The sequence below is a fragment of the Scyliorhinus canicula genome, chromosome 18 (assembly GCF_902713615.1).
Source record: "Scyliorhinus canicula chromosome 18, sScyCan1.1, whole genome shotgun sequence".
NCBI lineage: Eukaryota > Metazoa > Chordata > Chondrichthyes > Carcharhiniformes > Scyliorhinidae > Scyliorhinus > Scyliorhinus canicula.
In genome coordinates this window covers 83,413,232-83,434,084 of record NC_052163.1, presented here as the reverse complement: position 1 = coordinate 83,434,084, position 20,853 = coordinate 83,413,232, and the positions used below count along the sequence as shown (strand labels likewise).

The 20,853-nt window shown below is 46.9% G+C and overlaps 1 protein-coding gene across 4 annotated transcripts in view; it reads right to left on the bottom strand.

Moving 5' to 3' along the window:
- Window positions 1-3,737: 3,737 nt before the first annotated feature.
- Window positions 3,738-20,853, bottom strand: part of LOC119953397 (procathepsin L-like) — a 107,891-nt gene continuing 90,775 nt past the window's right edge. For all 4 annotated transcript variants that reach the window (XM_038777633.1, XM_038777635.1, XM_038777634.1 and 1 more), the window contains exons 6-8: window positions 9,425-9,593; window positions 5,042-5,159; window positions 3,738-4,122 (exon numbers count right to left, since the gene is read on the bottom strand). In XM_038777633.1, the coding sequence (XP_038633561.1) occupies window positions 4,023-4,122; window positions 5,042-5,159; window positions 9,425-9,593 (387 nt within the window). In that variant the 3' untranslated portion in view covers window positions 3,738-4,022. The remainder of the gene's footprint in view (window positions 4,123-5,041; window positions 5,160-9,424; window positions 9,594-20,853) is intronic.

Here is a 20,853-nt window from a genome sequence, read left to right as displayed (position 1 = left end):
ATCTTGAAGTTGATGGGTTTTTTTCTTGGGGGGAGGTGTCATGTGAGAGTACCTTTAAGAAATGGATGTATAAGCAATGTACCTTTTAAGAAATGGAGCAGCTCATATTACTGAAGTGATGCCAGAGAGTTTGGGGGGGGGGGGCTGAGCTCACTTCTGCTTTTAGTTTCCGTTTGAGAGAGCAGCTGAAAAGTGCCTGGCTGGTTTGCTGAGAGTTGCATGAAGAAAGAGAGCTTGGGTGTGTCTGTGTTTGCAGTGAGCTGGATCTGCGGTGATCTCTGCCAGGAAAGATTATCTCTGAATCATTTGGGTGATTTAAACTCATAATAGTAATGTCTTTAACCTGATGTGTTTCTGTTGTTAAAGGTGAAGTCTTTTGGAGGTTTGAAGGAACATTTTGAGGGATTATTTAGTGTTGTATTATTTTTGGGGTTATCTTTGGAGTAAGGGGTGGTAAATGATCCAATGTTTATTTAAAAAGGTTAAGTTGAATTCATGGAATAAACATTGTTTTGTGTTTAAAAACCCATGTGTCCATAATTGTAATACCACACCTGGAGACCAATCTGTGTGCTTCAAAAGCAACAATACATTAAAGGGAGAGGTTGGTTGAACTCCTTAATACATTTTGGGGTTCTGAAAACACCGCTCCCATAACAGGGGGGAGCAAATACGAATGTGGTAGTATTTGACAGTATAGTGAGGGGAATTGCCATGATTTTCAGCCTCAAAAACTGAGTCCATATGGCTGTGTTGATTGCCCTGTGCCAGGATTTAAGACATTTGTTCAGCGCTGGAGAGGAGCTTGAATTGGGAGATGAAGGATCCAGTTGTGGTCCATGTAGTTGCCACCAACATTGGCAAGACAAAAAATGAGGTTCTGCATATTTAGTATGAGGAGCTAGGCACCAAATTAAAAAGCAGGTCATAATCTCTGGGTTCTTACCTGAGCCTCATGCAAACTGGCATAGGGCAAGTAAGATGAATGTGTAACTCAAAGATTGATGTGGATGAATGGGCTCTGGTTCATCGGGCACACAAATGGAGGAAAGTGGGGGCTGGACTGTTGGGACAATCTTTGCTCGAACAGTGCTGGGGCTGATGTTCTAGTGAGCTGCATAATTAGGGAAGTAGGGTTTTAAGGGTAGGGGCAAGGGATCAAATTTGAGAAGATAACCCAAGAGGAGAGACAAAGCAAGAGAGAAAGCTATTAATTTGGGAAATAATAAACAGACCCTCACAGGGAGGGACAGAGAATACAAATCGAAGAGTAAATCAGATAAGGTTTGTCTCTCAAAAATAATAAAAGGACAAAATTTAAAGGCTCTAACTGAATGCACGTAGCATTCGATCCAAAACAGTTGAAATGGGTGCAAATACAAATAAGTAGGTTCTGATTGTCATTACAGAGATAAGGCTGCAGGTTGACATCAATTAGGACCTGAATATTGAACGGTACGTGACATTTAGGAAAGGGCAGGAAGCCAGGAAAAGCTGGAGGGGTGCCTCTGTTAATGGTGTTAGAGAGGGCTGACCTAAGTTCAGGAACCAGGATGTTGAAGTTGTGTTGAGATGAGAAATTATAAAAGCAAGAAGTCACTTCAGGGAGTGGTATACATGCCTCCTAATTGTAACCACATGGTAGGACAGAATATGTAGGAAGAGATAATGGGAGCTTGTTAGGAAGGTACGATGATCATGGGGAATTTTCACCCACATATAGGCTGAAAAAATCAGATGGGCAATGGTAGCATAAATGAGCTCATAGAATGTCTTAAGGATAGTTTTTTTTTTAGGAAAGCACATTCTGGAGCTAACCAGAGAACAAGTAATACCAGACCTGGTATTGTGCAATGGGATGGGATTAATTGATAACACTCCGATTGAAGTATATGAGGCATTCCTTCAGTGGAATTGGCTGCAAGGCAGACATTTAAAGGGAAGTTTCAGAATATACAAAATAGATACATTCCAATGAGAAATGAAAATTTCAAAGGGGGAGAGCCCACTATCTGTGGTCAACTATAAAGGTTAGAGACAGTACCAAACTTAAAGAATATTTTAGTGCAAAGACAGGTGGCAGGTTAGATGTAGAAAGAACATGCAGGATAGACATAGCAAAAGCTCCATGTCTGGCAGACTAGTTGAATATTGAGGGTGTAGAAGCCCATCTTGTTCCTGAATCTGACTTGCCTGTCACTCTGAACCTCGCTGGCCACATGGGTACAATGGATGATACTCTGCAGCTGGGGAGCCCAATGATTGCAGCAAAACCCACTGCCCTTTGTTCCTGTAAGGCCTTATCTGTCTGGAATCAAATGCACAGTCCAGCTTGGGCAAAAAGGGTATCAGCGACCTGCAAAATGCAGTGGTATGCAGCTGTTTATGGGATGCCATTAAGTTCTGCAGCTGATCCGTAACAGGAGCCAGAAGTTCAAGGGCAAATTGACTTTGATAGCCACTGGCAGAGTGTGGTGACCAGTGCTGTGAGGTCAATAGCGATCAGAGTACAGATTTCTGTGACAATTTGCCTTCAGAGTGGTGGTCTCATGCTCCATTGATTCTTGGTTCTGTCCAGGTAGCTGTCTTCAACAATACGTCCGACATTGGGGATATGGCCACTGTTCCCTTCTTGCCCTTCATCTCTGTCCGCTGTCCTGCTGCTGACTGGAGCTCTACCTTTACTGGAGTGTGTTGCTCTCCATCACCACTGAGCCAAAATTGATGTGTGTCTCCATTACTGGCCGCTTGCCTTGTGCTCAGCTGGTTGTCTAAATGTGCTTGGTAGCTTTGTCCTCTGTTCTGTTGCCCCCACAATGCCAGGAAGATGCCAACCTCCTGCCCTGCACAAGCAATCACTGCCCATTCTCCCTGGCACTTGCATAGGTCCAAAGCCATCTGTTTCCCTGCTCTGCCTTTTAAACTTTTATACTTGCAGGATTCTGCCCTGGAGTGACCATGATCAGCTCCCTAAGTCCCATTCACCTGTGGTTGATGACTGATCTCGGTTCCCAGTCTGGCAGCACCTCAATTTTAAAGTTCTCATCTTTGTTTTCAAAACCTTCTCTCCCTTCCCCGTCTCTGTAATCTCCAGCCCTACAACCTTCCAAGCCTGGCCTTATGCAGAATTTCCCTTTTTCATTGCTGCACTCATGTCAGCCACACCTTCAGTTGCCTTGGACCTAAGCTCAGAACTTTTCTCCTTAAACCTCTCCACTGACTTACCACTCTTTCCTCTGCCTCTTCTCCTTTAAGATGCTCCTTAAAAAATACTACTTTTGTTTCAGTATCCCCTTTTGTGGCTTGAAGTCAAATGTTTGCTAACACTGCTGTAAAGTGCCTTGAGATATTTTACTACATTAAAAATTATATGGAAACGAAAGTTGTTGTAGATAGCAGAAAGCATAGCACGAATAGTCTATGGCTGGCTGACCACTACAATTCTGACATCCTATCTCCAGTGGAACACCCTGGCATGTATGTTTCTGGAATTGCTTTTGATAACTGCAGCAGGATAAGGCAACAATTTGTTGTCCAAACAGATCTCTAATTTTCATTTGCTCCACATGTATCAGGGGATCCTCTATGATTAAAACCTATTTACAGTAAGCTGATACTGTTCCTGGTTCGCTTCTGTATGGTCAGGATCCCTGGAAACAGGAGCCAAGGAGTTGGCTAAATCCCCTAACTTGCCAGGTGAAAAGGTGCGGTGACAGTGAGCAAGTAAAGAAAATGTGTCAGCTGTAATCATTCCATTTTATTGTTGAATGGAATGAATTGCTTCATTGACATTCAAAGCAAAAAAATAAATGTACCATTTCGACAGACCTTGCGCCCTTTGATCTACACCTCTAAGCAATAATCAACTCAATCATTTAATATTAAAGATTTGCAGCCCAATGTAACAATGTTCCTGTTGCTGCCCATATGATGATGATTTGTATCTTGCAGCACCATTTTGGTCAGCATTGTATCAATCTTCATTTATAAGTGGGGATTTTTGATGGTCAGTGAAATCACCATTACATCAGAGGATAAACTGCGTGAGTGGCAATACCGCATTGATTGTTCATGTCCTTGGCAAGATGCATGTAGCCGTTGATGCCCCATCTCTTTCCCCAGCTAGAAAGGCATAAACAATTTAACATTAATGTACAGTTATTGTCCATGTTTTCAGTTACTCCCAAGTGCAGTGAGACCAAGTGATGATTCATAGAATCATAGAATTTACAGTGCAGAAGGAGGCCATTCAGCCCATCGAGTCTGTACCGGCTCTTGGAAAGAGCACCCTACCCAAGGTCAACAACTCCAGCCGATCCCCATAACCCAGTAACACCAACACTAAGGGCAATTTTTGGACACTAAGGGCAATTTATCATGGCCAATCCACCTAACCATATCTTTGGACTGTGGGAGGAAACCGGAGCACCCGGAGGGGAAACACGCACACACGGGGAGGATGTGCAGACTCTGCACAGACAGTGACCCAAGGCGGAATCGAACCTGGGACCCTGGAGCTGTGAAGCGATTGTGCTATCTGCAATGCTACCGTGCTGCCCCTTCTCACAGAACTTCTCACAGATTCTGACAGAAGTATTTGTATGCCTCTTGGGGCTGAGTTTGGGAGAGTGCAATGTGGCCAATCTAATCTCCAGGCCCAATCAATCAGGCTTTTAAAAAAGTTTATTACTAGAGAAGTTTAAAAAAATTCTAAAGGGTTTTAAATTTTGAAGAGTTAGGCACAAACTATGATACAGTTGTTATTAGATTCCAGCATGTGAGAGTGACCCCACTGCAATTCGCTCACTGGATGAACACTTTACTGAATGGGACTGTATGCTCGATTCTGAAAACAATTGCAAAATAAGTTCTGCTCAGAGCTTTTATGGGAGAGCCTGGAAGAAAATATTTGTGTTTCTTTTCATCCACACCCACCTGTTTACTTGGCTGGTGTGCAAAAGATCATTCCGAATCATTAGGTAATTTTAATAATAGAAGCCTTCACGGCAAGGAGAGTTGCGATGTATCTTGTGCACAGTACCTGTTTTTAATAATCCAGTAACTCCGTGCAGCTTCTCCTTCGCCATAAGTCTCATACCCCACCACCAGTACTGCATGATTCACTTTCGTACTGCTGCATCTTTTATCGCAATAAATCCCTGTATGGAAACAAATTTAACCAGATGAAGAGCCTGCAAAGAATCAACCTGTATAATTCTGTATATGTGATTAATTGACTTGTCTGATTATTTTCCCCTGAAGATCGGTTGTTAGGGTGGGCCATGCACAATCAGCCTGTATCATATGATACATGGCAGAAAATGGCCATTTGGCCGAACGTGCCTGCTCTTTGATGGAGCTAAACAATTAATCCCACTCCTCTGCTCTTTCTCCCGAAGCCCGATAAGGTTTTCCTTTCGTGTTTAACATTCTGAAGAGATTTCAATATCAATCTGCTTCCACCACTTTTCAGGCAGTATACTGCAGATCACAACGTCGTGCTATGTAAAAAAAAAATTATCATGCCATCTCCAGTTACCTTATCTGTGTCCTCTTGTGATCAATTATTCGCCCACTGAAAACAATTTCTCCTTACATATATTATTCATGCATTTGAACACCCTTATCAAATCTCCTCTTAACTTTATTCCAGGAGAGCAATCCATTTCCCCAGTCTCTCCCCAAAACGTTTTCTTATTAGTATTGGTCCCTGGGAAGAGAATGTCCCTTGCACGGTTAACATTCACAAACCATCCTTGAGAAAGTGGTGACAAGTCGAGTTGCCTTTTTGAAATATGCTCTTTGACATGTAAGCACATCCACAGTGCTGTTTGGAAGAGTGTTCTTGGTTTTGATCCAGTGACAGATGATATCTTTCCAGGTCAAGATTTTGTGTAACTTTGAGGGGCACTTTCAGTTGGTAATTTTCTGCTGCCCTTATCCATCTAGGTGGCTGAGGTCTCGGGTTTGGACATGCTTTCGAAAGAGCCTTGGCAAGTTGCTGCAGTGCATCTTGGATATGTTGCACACTGCTACCACGGTGTGATGGTAGTACAGGAAGTGAATTTTTAAGGTGGCGAATGGAATGTCAATTAAGTGGGCGGCTTTGCCTGATGGGATCAAAGTGCATCTTATCCAAGGTAGTGGCGAGTATTACAGCACATTTGTGACTTGTGTCTTACAGATGATGGACAAGCTTTGGGAAGTTGAAAGGTGAGTTAGTTGCCACAAGTTCAGTGCCTCCAATCTGCTCATTGCGATATTTATATAACTGATGTAGTTCAGTTTCTGGTCAATGGTAAACCTCACAGCCAAGGATGGTTCAGGGATTCAGCAATGGCAGTGTTGTTGCATGTCGAGGAGAGATTGACTAAAAATTCACACTCTTATTGGAAATCGCATTAGATCTAACGTGGCGTGGTGAGACGGGTGGATCCCGGAAGAGCTATCAACCGGCTGTGTCGCCTCCCGAGCGTGTGGCCGGTATTTGTCTGGCACTTAGTGTGCTTTGAATGTTACTTGCCATGTACTAGCTCATGTCTAAATGGTGTTTAGGTCTTGCTACATATGATTTTAATTTTGCTAGGATTCTCTGATGCTGCACATAGTGAAATGCCGCCTTGATGTCAAGGGCAGCCACACTCGCCTCACATCTAGAATTCTGTTATTTTGTCCATACTTGGACCAAGACTGTAATAAGTATGGAACTGAGTGAACCACAATTGAGCATCGGTTATGTAAGAACAAAAAGTGCTGGAAAACCCCAGCAGGACAACCAATATCAGTGGAGAGAAACAGAGTTAACATATCAGCGCGGTAGCGTAGTGGTTAGCACAATTGCTTCACAGCTCCAGGGTCCCAGGTTCGATTCCCAGCTTTGGTCACCGTCTGTGTGGAGTCTGCACGTTCTCCCCGTGTATGCGTGGGTTTCCTCCGGGTGCTCCGGTTTCCTCCCACAGTCCAAAGATGTGCAGGTTAGGTGGATTGGCCATGCTAAATTGCCCTTAGTGTCCAAAATTGTCCTTGGTGTTGGGTGGGGTTGCTGGGTTATGGGGATGGACGTGTGGGCCTTGGGTAGGGTGCTCTTTCAAAGAGCCAGTGCAGACTTGATAGGCCGAATGGCCTCCTTCTGCACTGTAAATTCTATGATCAGGTCAATTATCTTTTATCAGAATTCTGATGAAAGGTCATCAACCTGAAACATTAGTTCTGTTTCTCTCCTGACCTGAGTTTCTTGCAGAATTTCTTCTAATTTCAGTATCCAGCATCTGCAGTAATGTACTTTCATGCGAGCATCGGTGAACAAGTTATTGCTGAACTTGCTTGTTTAACACTTTTAATGACTTTGCTAATGGTTGTGTGTATCTGATGACCTGGTAGTTGGCTGGATTGGATTTGTCTTGCTTTTTCTGGACAGCACACATCTGGGAAATTTTCCATATTGTCAGGTAGCTTTTTGTAGCTCTAATGGAACAGCTTGACTTGGCATAACCACTGTGCCCATAGCCATTCTGTGTCCAGTGAGCTCATCCATTTCATGATGCCAAATGGAATGAATTCAATTGGTTGAAGACTGGCATATGTGAGGCTGGGGCTCTCTGGAGGAAGCTGAAATAAATCATCTAGTCAGAATTTGTAATTCAAGATCATAGAATTCCTACAGAGCATCAGGAGGCCATTCGGCCCATTGAGTCTGCACTGACCCTCCGAAAGAGCACCCACCAAGGCCCGATCCCCTGTCCTACCCGCGTAACCCCACTTACCCTTTGGAGAATTAGGGGGCAATTTCGCATGGCAAATTCACCTAACCACATCTTTGGACTGTGGGAAGAATGGACCATCTGGAAGAAACTCACGCAGAAACATGGAGAACACGGTCACCTGAGGTTGGAATCAAACCCGGGTTCCTGGTGCTGTGAGGCAGCAGTGCTAACCACTGTGCCACGGTGCCTCAAACCTTTCTGTCTTGTCTTTTGCACTGACCTTAGTTGTTCAGTTGTCTACTACCATTCTTGACTAGGTGCAGAGTTTTAATATGATCTATTGGTTGTGCGTTGTCTAGCTCAGTCTATGTAGCATGCCAGTTTTCATGTTTAACATGACTGTAGACCTGTGATGCAGTTTCACAAGATTGGCACCTCATTTTTAGGTATACCTTATGCTGCTCCTGGCAATCTCTGCATGCTCATTGAACCATGGCTGATTCCCTGGCTTGCTGGTAATGATAGAATGAGGAATATGCAAGCCATGAGGTTACAGATTGTAGTGAAATGCAATCCTGCTATTGCTGACAACCTACAGCGCCTCATGGTTTGGAGCAGCTAGATCTGATCTGAATCTACCCAATTTAACATTGGTAGTGCCACAGAGCATGGCAAAGGGTGTATTTCATGTGAACACAGTAAGAAGTCTTACAACACCAGGTTGAAGTCCAACAGGTTTGTTTCAAACACGAGCTTTCGGAGCACTGCTCCTCCCTCAGGTGAGGAATTCACCTGAGGAAGGAGCAGTGCTCCAAAAGCTCGTGTTTGAAACAAACCTGTTGGACTTCAACCTGGTGTTGTAAGACTTCTTACTGTGCTCACCCTAGCCCAACGCCGGCATCTCCACTTCATGTGAACATGGGACTTTGTCTCCACAATGACCTGATTTCTTCTATCCAAACTGTCATGGACAGATACACAGATGACAGATTGGTGAGGACGATGTCAAGGCGGTTTTCCCTCATATGATTCTTTCATCTTCTGCCACAAGGCCAGTCTGGCAGATTTGTCCTTCAAGACTTGGCCAGTTGGTCAGTAGTGGTGCTATTTAGCTCCTGTTTGGTGAATGATAGTGTCTCCCATCCAAAGTACTTTTTGTGCACTTGCCCTTGAGTGATTCTTGTAAGTGATGTTCACCATGGAGAAATCGTAGGAGGTTTCATTGACCATGTTTAACCTACTGCCATGAAATTTCATGGGGTTCAGAGTCAATGTTGAGGACTTTCAGGGCCAATCCTGAATGCCGACCATTGTGCCACCACATTTGTCCTGGTGAACTGCAGCATTGCAAGAAGGCGGTTTACCACCACCTTCTCAAGGGCAGTTAGGGACAGGCTGCAAATTCTGGCTTTGCTAGCTACCCCCATGCCCCTTGAAAGAATAAGGAGGAGACCATTCGCCACAACATGCCAGTGCTGGATCTTTGGTAGAGCTATCTAATCATATTTCCTTGCTATTCCCCATAACCTTATAAACTGCTACCTGGCTTTGCAAATTTAATTGACCAATGGAATATTAGAGCAGATTGCTGCAGGATTCTGCCTCAGTTATTCATAGCCCAGAACCTCCAATATGCAGCTTCTAACAGTAACCGGAAGTGCAATCAGGTGCCACAGCACACAATCTCCCTCTTTACCTGCAATCTCAGAAGTCGCTTTTACCTGAGTGATAAAATTGGAAGGTGAAATGAGCTGCATCAATTGCAACTGATACAGGCCCTACTGAGGCGACTGCCACTGCTAATGCTCGCTCATTGTCTTGAGGAATGCTTTTGTATCCAGTGCATTTGGCAGCACTGTTCTGGGGGCTGTACCTACAAGACTGTCCATCCTGTAACATAAAAGAATCAAAAATATATATATTTCAAATTTTATTTGAGCTAATCTGTGGAGTTAATGATTCCTGTTACCTCAGACAACAATGGCAGCAGCTTGAGACATTCACAAATGTGTAGAAAATCAGATGCCAGATTAAACACTTGGCCAAAGTGCTGGATTTTAAGGAGGGTCGAGGATAGGTAGTGATAGGAAGGCATAGGAACCTAGGGTGGGAATTGCAGAAAATCAGGAAGCTGAATGCACAGCTACCAACAGTGGAGCAAAGTCAGGGAAGGATTAGGAGCAGTCTGAATTCCGGTGCCCTTGCAGCCACTGCATAACTTCATTCTGTAGGTTTACATTTGATGACTTAGACCAGTTACAAAAGGTGGCAGGTGGCCACATTTAAAAGAAAACTCTGGATGTGAGCAAGGCCAACTATCATTGCCCTTCCTTGTTTCCCTGAGTAGATGGTGGTGGAGGAGCTTCTTGATCTGTCTGTCACGGCTGTGCAAAGTCACTTCAGGAAGCAAAAGTGAATCACGCTGGAGTCAGCATGGTGGCACAGTGGTTAGTTATCACTGCTGCCTCACAGCACCAGGGACCCGGGTTCAAATCCAGCCTTGGGCCACTGTCTGTGTGGAGTTTGTACCTTCTCCTCGTGTCTGGTTGGTTTCCTCCGGGTTTCCTCCCACAGTCCCAAACTGTGCGGGTTAGGTGGACTGACCATGCTAAGTTGCCCCTTAGTGTCCATAGGTTGGATTACGGGGATAGAGTAGGGGCATGGGCCTAGATAAGGTGGTCTTTCAGAGGGCCAGTGCCAAGTGGCCTCCTTATGCACTGTCGTGATTCTATGAGTCACCTCAGGATTATTCATCCATTATCTGAACCACTGCGCTACGCACTCCGCTGCCAGATTTAATGGTGTATTATGATGAATCTGTAACTGGGTCGGGGAGGAGAGAATCGTGGAGAAAATAAGTATTAATTTTCTTCATGTCGTTCTGAATGTGAATTACAGCGTCCACAGCAGCCTGCCTAGAACTCTGGGATATGACCATGCAAGGTCAGCTGTCAGGAGAGGTTCCAAGCATATCATGTTGGAAGTAACTAGAGCAGAAGATGCAGTTAAGATTTAAAAGGACAACCTCTGGTGGCGGCCATGGAGTGAGCAGTCGCACATTTAGTGGCTCCTGCTCGAAGTGATATTTTTTGGTATTTTCCCCATCCGCAGGGTGAAGCTTTTGATGGACCGAGAAGGAGTACCTGGAGATGGTGTAACTCCTCCGGTGTCGATGGATCCACGAACTAGGTGTGAGGTGAGAAGAAAACAGCTGCTGGAACAGGAGAGTCTTCATGGTGTGTCACAGGATAGGTTGGCGGAGGGCAAGGGGGTTGTTTGCCCGCCCAGTGGTCAACGGAGCAGCTAGTGGAGTTTTTGAATGCTAAGTTCAGCCAGAAAAGGAAGGAGGCCCTGGAAGACCTGGCCAAACTGGTGGAGCCGATCAAAGCAGGGATCGCGTGAGTGGAGCGGAGGCAGGAGTCCCAGGGCTGCTCGATCTAGAAAGTGGAGGAGGCGGTTGGGAAGCACGGGGAGCAATTGGCCTCGGTGGGGATAATGCAGGAGACCCAGCAGAGGCTGAAGGAGAAGGTGGAGGATCTGGACAACTGCTCTTGAAGACAAAATTTGAGGATCATGGGGATGCCCAAAGACATTGAAGGTGCAGAGGCCTGCACGTATGTGGCCAAAATGTTGGAGCAGTTGATGGGGGAGGGGGCCTTTGACCGACCCCTGAAGGTCGACCGAGGACACAGGCCGCAAGTGGGCGAGCCACCAAGGGCGCTGGTGGTGCGGTTGCCCCGCTTTCTGGATAAGGAGAAGATCCTTTGGTGGGGGAGGCAGATGAGGAAGTGCACTTGGGAAAGGAATGAGCTGCGGGTGTACCAGAACTTGGTGCAGAACTGGTGAAGAAAAGGGCCGGGTTAACCAAGTCAAGCCTGTCCTCTTTAAGAAGGGGTGAAGTTTGGGGTGCTGTACCTGGCTCGCCACTGGGTGACTTTCCAGAAGCGTGAGTACTATTTTGGCACGTCAGAGGAGGCGATGCAGTTCATCAGGGACAATGGACTCACAGGAGGAGGAGAATATTGAGATTTGGAGGAGTTTGTGCAAGTGTTTCCTTGTTTGTTCTCTGAAAACTTTTCCCTTTGAAGTATTTGTTTAGTTTGGATAGTGGAGTTTTTGGAAAGCAGGCCCTTCAAGGAGGAACATCAAGGGTGAGTGCATCTTTTGCTGCTTTTTGGACGAGTATGTATGGGGGGGGGGGGGCGGCGGTTGGGGGCAAAATGGGGCGGTAGGGATTGGGGGCCTTGGGCGGGAGTCACCATGCTAGCTGAGTGGGCTATTTAACGGGAGTGAACGGGGTTGTCAGTAGGTAGACGCAGGGGAGGGGATGGAGTTATTTTGTTTTGGAAAGGGGGGAAGAGACGAGGGTTGCTGACAAGGGTGTGGGATTGATGTTGAGCAGTTGGAAAAGGATTGATGACGGTGGACATCAGCGGGTGGGCCTGGAGGGTTGTGTGACACGAGCCGGGGGCTGGCCCAAAAAGGTACATGGTTGATCGCCGCGACATGTGTGGGGAGCCCCCCGACCTGGCTGGTCACGTGGAATGTGAGGGAGCTGAATGGGCTGGTCAAACGGTCACGTATGTTCATGCACGTGAGGACTCTGAAGGCGGCGTGGCCTTTTTGCAGGAGACGCACTTAAAGATAGAGAACCAGACGAGGTTGAGGAAAGGATGGGTGGGGCAGGCGTTCCACTCGGGACTAGACATGAACACCGTGGAGGGGGGGGGGATGCTGGTGAATAAGTGGGTGTCATTTGTGGCAGATTCGGGTAGGAGGTTAGTGATGGGTGAGTGGGAAGTCTGAGGGGCTTGTGGTCCTGTTAAATGTTTATGCCCCAAACTGGAGTGATGTAGATTTTGTGAGGCAGGTGCTGGGGAAGATTCCAGACCTGGACTCGCACCAGTTGAACATGGAATTTGGGCGGGGGGGGGTGCGGTTTAATACGGTTATGGAGCCGAGTTTGGACTGGTCGAGCCCGAGGTCATTGAAGGCAGTGGCAAAGGAGCTGAAGGGATTCATGTAGCATATGAGGGCATGGACCCATGGAGGTTTGGGAGGCCGAGAGCAAAGGAACACTTGAATACTTCTCCCATGTGCACCAGGTGTATTCCCAAATTGGCTTTTTTATGGTGGACAATGCATTGGTGGCGGGGTGGTCAACTCCGACTATTTGGCAATCGTGGTCTCTGAACACGGTGCACTGGGTGGACCTGCGAGTGGACGGTGGGAGGAGCCCAGTGCCCACAGTGGACATTGGATATGGGGCAGCGGCGGATGAGGTGTGCGAGTGGTTGAGGGCTGCTATTTGGGGGTATATGGCGCTCAATGATACGGGGAGGTCATGGCCGCCATTCTGTGGGAGGCACTCAAGGCGGTGGTTAGGGGGGAGTTTATCTCAATTCGGGCGCATAAGGAGAAAGCAGAATAGGCGGAGATGGCAAGACTGTAGATGAGATCCTGAGGATGGACAGAAGGTATTCGGAGGCAGGGCTGTTGAAGGAGAGGCAGAGGCTCCAGATGGAGTTCGGATTAGTGTCTACCGGGAAGGTGGTGGTGCAGCTAAGGAGGGCCAGAGGGGCAGTATATGAATATGGTGAGAAGGCGAGCAGGATGCTGGCCTGCCAGTTAGAAGAAGCAAAAGGGCGATTGGCAGAGTAAAAGCCAAGATGGGAAGGATGGTGTGTTTGGAAGTCTGAGGGGATGCTAGTGGTTCTGGTAAATTCGATAAGAAATTGAGTTTGAGCTGCTGTTTGAGGGGAAGGGAATGCAGCGGTTTTTGGATGGGTTGGAGTTTCCCCAGAGTGGCAAGGGTTTGGTGCATGGCTTGGAGGCCCCAATCGGGCTGAGGGAGGTGATGGAGCATATGGGAGCGTTTCAGGCAGGGATGGCCCCAGAACCAGATGGGTTCCTGGTTGAATTCTATAAAACGTTTGGGGGGACCTGGGGCCACTATTGGCGAATGTGAGGAGGCTACTCAGTGTAGTTATAATGCCTCCGGAATGGGTGGCGGTGGCAATGGACATGGAGAAGGCATTCGACCGGGTGGAGTGGTAATATCTGTACCAGGTGCTGGGGTGGTTTGGGTTCGGGCAGAGGTTTGTGGACTGGGTCCAGCTGCTGTAAAAGGTACCGGTCGCAAGTGTGCGGATGAACAAAGTGAGTTTGGGATATTTTGGGCCGCATTAGGGGACGAGGCCAGGGGTGTCCACTCTCGTCGTTGCTCTCTGCTTTGGCAATAGAGCCGCTGGCAATGGCGCTTACGTCAAGAGAGTGGAGAGGGATTGTGTGGGGGAGGGGGTGCCAAGCAGGGTTTCGGTGTATGCGGGTGACTTGCTAATATACATTTTGGACCCATTGGGTGGCATTCGGACCATTATTGGAATATTGGAGAATTTTGGCTGTTTCTCCGGGGACAAGGGAAAGAGCAAGGTGTTCCCAATTCAGGCCAGAGGGCAGGTGAGGAGGTTAGGGGAGCTGCCGTTTAAGGTAGTGGGCTTTTAGGTACCTGGGCACTTGGGTGACATGTGGTTGGGCGCAGTTGCACAAGTTGAATTTGACTCAGTTGGTGGAGCCGGTGAAGGAGAACTTTAAGAGGTGGCATTGACGCTGGCGGGATGGGTGCAGACAGTAAAGATGACCGTGCTGCCAAGGTTTCTGTTCGTGTTTCAGAATCTCACGATCTTTGTCCCGAAGTTCTTCAAAAAGGTCAATGGGTGGTCTGGCAATACCGACGATAATGAACTGCTATTGGGTGGCGAACATTGCCGTGGTTAGGAAATGGGGTTGCAGGATAAGGTACTATCGACGGAGAAGATTGGGAAGGGGTAGGTGTCCGAGGTCTACAAGGAGCTCAAGGATTGGGAGGGAGCCTCGGTGGGGGGATATAAAACGGAAGTGGGAGGAGGAGCTGGGAGGGGAGATAGAGGCCGGGACGTGGGCTGAGGCCCTGCGGAGCGTGAGTGCGTTCTCGGTGTGTGCGAGGCTAAGACTCATTCTGTTTAAGGTAATTCATAGGGCACATATGACGGTAGCGTGGATGAGTAGGTTTTTTGATGGGGTAGAAGATAGGCGTGAGAAGTGCAGGGGGAGCCAGCGAATCACGTCCTCAAGCTTTGGGCATGTCCAAAGCTAAAAGGGTTCTCGTCGGGGTTTGTGGACGTAAAGTCCGAGGTGCTAGGGGTGAAGGTGGCTCCAAGTCCAGAGGTAGCGATATTTGGGGCATCGCAACACCCGGTCCGGGGGTGGGGGGGGGAGAGAGGCCATTGCCTTGGCCTTTACCTCCCTGATAGCTCAGAGACACATCTTGCTGGGATGGAGGGACCCCAAGCCACCGAAAGCGGGGCTGTGGATGAGTGACCTGGTGGAATTCCTGAGGCTGGAGAAGGTCACGTTCGGCCTGAGGGGGTGGGTCGATGGGTTCACTCTGAGGTGGAAGCCTTTCATTAACTTCTCTAAGGAGGATTGAGGGATCAGCAAAGGGGGGGTGTGGGGGAAGGGGGGTGGTAAGGGGGTTAAAATGGGGAAGGCAGGGTGGGAGAAGGGGACGATGGTGGAGGGGGCAGTGGGTGTTGGTTATTTTAAATATTGTACGATTTTGCTTCTGTTTTGGTTTGTTTTTAGAAATATGCCTGAATAGAATATTTAAAAAAAGATATACAAAGGACTATAAACTGGGCTGAATAAGGAAATAATATTTTCTCTGGTTGGAGAATCATTAGTTTTAGATTGTCAGAGAGATTGTGAGGAGTGGTTGGAAATAGTGGAGATTAAATGCTTGGCACTGGAATTAGTTTTTGCAAAACATTGTATTGTGTAAAGAAAAATTGATAAATATTTGAAGAGCCTGCAAGAAACAGGACCATTAAGAGCAAACAACGCAAATTGGTTTTGTGTTGGACTGCTCCAGCAAACATGGCACAAATGGATAAATGTGGTCTGGTTCTGTTGTAACTGGCGAGCAAACTCTCCTTGTGACCAGCACATTTGCTAAAGTTGGTATGTAATAAGATTATCCCTCCAGACCCATATATACCCGATGTATATACTGATTGGTGAGTTGCAGGTAAGACCTGCATATCGGGAGCGGAGCTGAGCGGGAGAAATCGGGACTGCAGTCTGAGGAGATGTAGCACGGTAGCATTGTGGATAGCACAAATGCTTCACAGCTCCAGGGTCGCAGGTTCGAATCCCGGCTTGGGTCACTGTCTGTGTGGAGTCTGCACGTTCTCCCCATGTGTGCATGGGTTTCCTCTGGGTGCTCCGGTTTCCTCCCACAGTCCAAAGATGTGCAGGTTAGGTGGGTTGGTTGTGATAAATTGCCCTTAGGGTCCAAATTGCCCTTAGTGTTAGGTGGGGTTACTGGGTTATGGGGATAGGGTGGAGGTATGGGCTTGGGTAGGGTGCTCTTTCCAAGAGCCGGTGCAGACTTGATGGGCCGAATGGCCTCCTTCTGCACTGTAAATTCTATGGAAAAAAAGATAAGTGGTATTTGTGTCTGTGTCTCTGTGTTTCCAAATTGTGGGGAGGGAAAACAAAGAGATGTCACAGTAAAGCTGTGACTTGATTGGCTGGTAAGGAATCTGTGTTAAATTTGAAATAAAAACTAATTAAAACTTATTAACTAGGTAGAGGAGTAACTAAACCAGAGGGCAGAGATCAGTATTTAGTTTTTAATTTTACAGTGACAATCTGGTGCCAGGGACCACATAGGCAATCGTAACTTAATCTAATAATGATTTGAGTGATTATTTTTACTTAATTAACTAGTGCTTAAATGTCACTCAGCGGGGTGCAATGCTCTTAACTGTGAGATGTGACAGATCCGTGACGCTTCCAGCATTCCGGTCGACTAGGTCTGCAGCAAGTGTAACCAATGGCAGCTCCTCACAGACCACGTGGTTCGGTGGGAGCAGCAGTTGGATGCACTTTAGGCGCGTGCAGGTGGCATAAAGTGTCATAGATAGGAGTTATAGAGACGTGGTCACACCCAAGGTGCAGGCAGACAGATGGGTGACCTCTAGAAAGGGCTGGCAGGTAGTGCAGGAATCCCCTGTGGCTGTCCCCCCCCCTCTAACAGGTATACCATTTTGGATACTGTTGCGGGGATAGGGGGATAGCCTATCAGGGGGAAACAACAGTAGCTAGACAGTGGCACAACTGACTCTGTTGCTCAGCAGGGGAGGGCAAAGTGCAGGAGAGCGATGGTTATAGGGGACTCTAAGGGGTACAGATAGGTGCTTCTGTGGACAGGAAAGAGACTCCAGGATGGTGTGTTGCCTCCCTGGTGCCAGGGTCAAAGAAGTCTCTGAACGAACACAGGACATCCTGAAGGGGGAGGGTGAACAGCCAGAAGTCATAGTACACATTGGTACTAATGACATAGGCAGGAAGAGGTCCTGCAGAAGGAGTTCAGGGAGTTGGGAAATAAGCTAAAAAGCAGGACCTCTAGTGGTGTAATCTCAGGAAGCCAGTGAGGCTAGAAATAGGAGGATAGTGCAGCTCAATATGTGGCTGAGCTGGTGATGCAGGAGGGAGGGTTTCAAAATTCTGGACCACTGGGACCTCTTCCGGGGCTGGTGTGACCTGTACAAGAAAGGCAGGTTGCACCTAAACTCCAATATCCTGGCTGGGAGGTTTGCTAGACTCACTTGAGAGGATTTAAACTAGTATGGCAGGGGGGTGGGAACAAGAGCGCTAGTTTAAGGTGTAAAAACCAAAGGGGAAGCACAAAAATAAGATAACAACATCACCCTGTCTGCTTAAACACAGTGGTTTGAAGTGTATTTGTTTCAACGCCAGAAGTATGGTGGGTAAGGCAGTTGAACTTAGAGCACTTGCTAGTACTTGGAATTACGTTGTTGTGGCTATCACAGAAACATGGTTAAAGCAAGGGCAGGATTGGCAGCTGAACGTTGGAGGATATAGATGCTTCATGAGCGACAGAGGGGGATGTAAAAGGGGTGGGAGAGTAGCATTACTGGCTAAGGAAAATATTATAGCCGTACTGAAGGAGGACACCTCGGAGGGCGCGTACAATGACGCAATCTGGGTTGAGCTCAGGAACAGGAAGGGGGCAATCACAATGTTAGGCATTTATTACAGGCCCCCTAACTGCCAGCGGGAGACAGAGGAGCAGATAGGTAGAGAGATTTTGGATAGGTGCAAAAGTAACAGGGTTGTCGTGGTAGGGGATTTTAATTTCCTCTACATTGATTGGGACTCACTTAGTGTTAGGGGTTTGGATGGGGCAGAGTCTGTAAGGTGTATCCAGGAAACCTTCTTGATGCAATATGTAGATAGTCCAACTCGGGAAGAGGCAGTACTGGATCTGGTATTGGGGAATGAGCCTGGACAGGTGGTTGAGGTTTCAGTAGGGGAACATTTTGGGAGTAGTGACCACAATTCCGTTAGTTTTAGGGTACTTTTGGACAGGGTTGAGGATAACCCTCGTGTTAAGGTGCTAAACTGGGGAAAGGCAAATTACAGTGGGTAGCACTGGAGCACAGTGGTTAGCACAGTTGCTTCACAGCTCCAGGGTCCCAGGTTCGATTCCGGCTTGGGTCACTGTCTGTGTGGAGTCTGCACGTTCTCCCCGTGTGTGGGTTTCCTGTGGGTGCTCCGGTTTCCTTTCACAGTCCAAAGATGTACCGGTTAGGTGGATTGGCCATTCTAAATTGCCCTTAGTGTTAAAAAGAGGTTAGGTAGGGTTACCAGGTTATGGGGATAAAGAGGATAGGGTGAAGGCGTGGGGCTTGGGTAGAGTGTTCTTTCCAAGGGCCAGTTCAGACCCGATGGGCTGAATGGCGTCCTTCTGCACTGTAAATTCTATGATAACATTTAGACAGGAATTGAAGAATTTGGATTGGGTGCGGCTGTTGGAGGGTAAATCAACATCGGACATGTGGGAGTCTTTCAAGCGGCAGTTGATTAAGATTCAGGAAAGTCCCGTTCCTGAGAGAATGAAGGATATGTATGGGAAGTTTAGGGAGCCTTGGATAATGAGGGACATTGTGAACCTTGTCAAAAAGAAAAAGGAGACTTTTGTACGATTTAGAAGGGGGGGGAGCAGTCGAAACCCTTGAGTATTAAAAAAATAGGAAGGTACTGAAGTGGAAAATTAGGAGGGCTGGGAGGGGTAATGAAAAGTCCTTGGCAAGTTGGATTAAGGTGAATCCCAAAGCTTTTTATTCGCATGTAAAAAGCAAGAGGGTGGCCAGGGAAAGGATTGAACCATTTAAGGACAATGTGTTGAGGAAATGGGCGAGGTACAAAATAAATACTTTGCATCAGTGTTCACTAAAGAAAGGGACTTTGTGGAAGTTGATTCTTGGTTGGGGTGTGTGGACAGTCTGGATCATGCTAACATCGAAAAGGAGGGGTATTGGGTCTCTTAAAAAATATTAAGGTGGATCAGTCTGGGCCAGATGGGATTTATCCCAGAATACTGAGGGAAGCAGGGAGGAAATTGCTGGGGCCTTGACTGACATCTTTGAATCCTCATTGGCTACAGGTGAGATCTCAGAGGACTGGAGAATAGCCAATGTGGTACTGCTGTTTAAGAAAGGTAGCAGGGATAATCCTGGAAACTATAGGCCGGTGAGCCTCACGTCGGTAGTAGATGAATTATTGGAGAGAATTCTCAGGGACAGGATATATACCCATTTGGAAACAAATAGACTCCTAAGTGATAGACAGCATGGTTTTGTGAAGGGGAGGTCGTGCCTCACTAACTTGATTGAGTTTTTTGAGGAGGTGACAAAGATGATTGATGAGGGGAGGACGGTTGGACGTTGTTTACATGGATTTCAGTAAAGCCTTTGACAAGGTGCCTCGTGGCAGACTGAAACTAAAGGTGAAGTCACATGGGATCAGAGGTGAGGTGGTAAGATGGATACAGAACTGGCTCGGTCACAGAAGGCAAAGGTTAACAGTAGAAGCCTGTCTTTCTGAATGGAAGGTTGTGACCAGTGGTGTTCCACAGCGATAGGTGCTGGGGCCTCTGTTGTTTGTGGTGTATATAAAATATTTGGAGGAAAATGTAGTTGGTCTGATTAGTAAGTTCGCGGATGACACCAAGGTTGGTGGAGAGGCAGATAGTGTTGAGGATTGTCAGAAGATACAGCAGGACATAGATAGGGTTGCGCAGAGAAATGGAAAATGGAGTTTAATCCGGAAACATGTGAGGTAATGCATTTTGGTAGGTCTAACATAGAGTAGAAATATACCCTAAAATGTTAAAACTCTTAGGAATGTAGAAAGTCAGAGAGATCTGGGCGTACAGGTCCACATGTCTTTGAAGGTGGCAACACAAGTGGACAAAGCCGTCAAGAAAGCATACGGAATGCTTGCCTTCATAGGACAGGGCATAGAGTATAAAAACTGGCAAGTCATGCAACAGTTGTATAGAACCTTGGTAAGGCCGCACTTGGAATATTGAGCACAATTCTGGTCGCCACACCACCAGAAGGATGTGGAGGCTTTGAAGAGGGTGCAGCGGAGGTTTGCCAGGATGTTGCCTGGTCTGGAGGGTGTTAGCTATGTGGAGAGGCTGAATAGACTTGGACTCTTTTCATTAGAAAGACGGAGGTTGAGGGATGACCTGATAGAGGTCTACAAGGTTATGAGGGGCATGGATAGACTGGATGGGCAGGAACTCTTTCCAGGGGTGGAGGGGCAAGTCACCAGGGGGCATAGGTTTAAGGTCCGTGGGGCAAAGTTTAGAGGAGATGTGCAAGACAGGTTTTTTATGCAGAGGGTGGTGAGTGCCTGGAACGCACTGCCAGGGGAGGTTGTGGAAGCAGATACATTAACGGCATTCAAAAGGCCTCTTGACAAACACATGGATGGGATGGACATGGCGGAATACGGCCCAAGGAAGTGCTGAGTGTTTTGGCAAAGGTTGGTATCATGACTGGTACAGGCTGACGGGCCTGTTCCTGTGCTGTTTTGTTCTTTGTCATAGCAATCTGATGTCAGGCATGTGAGTAGTGCACTTCAGTGAATAATGGTAATCATAAAATTATACTGAAAAAGAGCAGAGTATGGTAGTGATTTCAAAACTGAACACCAAGGGTAACTATAATGAGAACTTTTAAAAAAGAAAATAAATATCTATGTTTGGTAGAGATAGCAATTTAAACTACCATTT